Below are 1,412 nucleotides of genomic sequence, written 5' to 3' on the forward strand. Positions count from 1 at the left end.
AATCCATTATCACTTACGTAATGTAGAACACGAATCTTCGTATTTTACATACAACAAATAAAAAAAATGAAACAATGTATAATGAATTTATTCGAAAATATAAATTAGGGTGGAATTCCCTTTCATGTAAGGGTTTTCCTTTTCTCTCTACTTCCCTAGTAGAGTCTTAGGGTTCTCAAGAGATTCGACTTCCTTTCTACTGCATGTTCTACTAGTGGTGGAACGCTTTGTGGAAAGGTCTGCTTAAGTTTGGTTGTGTGATTGTTCGCCTTTGTCAAATTATGGACGACGTTGTTCACTCTTTTGCCTCGCAGTTTGGCTTAACGGCGGATGATGAGTGTGAAGTTGTGATTCAAGATGACTCTCAAGTTCGTATTTCAAACTTCTTGCTGGTGGGCAAGTTTATGGTTTATAAGAATTATAACAATGAGGCATTCATGCTATTCTTCAAAAACCTATGGTGCCCTAGAGCCTATGTCTCCATTCATTCACTAAAAGGAGACAGAATTCTCTTTGCTTTCCAATCTGATGAGGATCGCACTACTATACTCAATGGAGGCCCAAGGAATTTTAAGAAGATGTTGATCCTTGCTCATGTTCAGGATGAAGACATACCTCAACAAATCCTGTTGCAGAGTCTAGCTTTCTGGATTCAAGCCTTTGGTATTCCCCTAACTTATATGACTGCTGAAATAGGCAAGATCGTTGGGCAATCCTTGGGTGTTGTCATGAAAGTTGATCAAAATAGAACTGGGGACTATTTGGGTGATTATCTCTGCATCAAAGTTGAACTTAATGTGTTTCAACCTCTATATAGAATTCTCAAAGTTCGTCTTCCTAATAGGATTAGGGTGGATGTAAATCTCCTGTATGGAAAGCTTTATGCCTACTGTTTTCTATACAGGTGTTTTAACCATGTCAACCTTGGTTGTCAGCAATATACTGGTGGTGTCATCGATGCTGCCATGGCCCTGTATGGATATTGGCTTCAAGCCGAGGCTAAATATGCAGGCCGTCGTAACCTCCATGGGCGTCGATTTAGCCTGGGTGAGGAGGATTATTTTGTGGATTTCGATGAAGAACAGCCATAGGAGAATGGCCCATCTCCAAGTATTGGAGTAATGAGCGATCCCGGGCTAGGTATGATGGATTTGGAAAACTCGCTTGATTGTAGGAATGATGTGCCCATCTTTTTCCATGAACCTCAGGTTTGGCTCAAGAATAGGAGAGTTTGATTGAGGAAAATCCTCGCGTTGACTTGGCACCATTGATACCTGATTTAAATCTTGCCATTTAATTCCTCAATTCTCGATATGTCTTATTCGGCTCCATCAGATTTTATAGACCCTCAAGATTTAGTACATGTGACTGACCTAGTGTTACCAGGCAACAGTTGGAAGGAGCCTAATAGT

General features: G+C 40.4%; 1 protein-coding gene across 1 annotated transcript; it reads left to right on the forward strand.

The window, feature by feature from the left end:
* The first annotated feature begins 281 nt into the window (after positions 1-281).
* LOC137719887 (uncharacterized) lies at positions 282-1,091 on the forward strand. The gene has a single exon (XM_068458880.1). The coding sequence runs from the start codon at positions 282-284 to the stop codon at positions 1,089-1,091; it is 810 nt and encodes a 269-aa protein (XP_068314981.1).
* Positions 1,092-1,412: the final 321 nt, after the last annotated feature.

This window comes from Pyrus communis, chromosome 16 (genome assembly GCF_963583255.1).
Source record: "Pyrus communis chromosome 16, drPyrComm1.1, whole genome shotgun sequence".
Classification (NCBI taxonomy): domain Eukaryota; kingdom Viridiplantae; phylum Streptophyta; class Magnoliopsida; order Rosales; family Rosaceae; genus Pyrus; species Pyrus communis.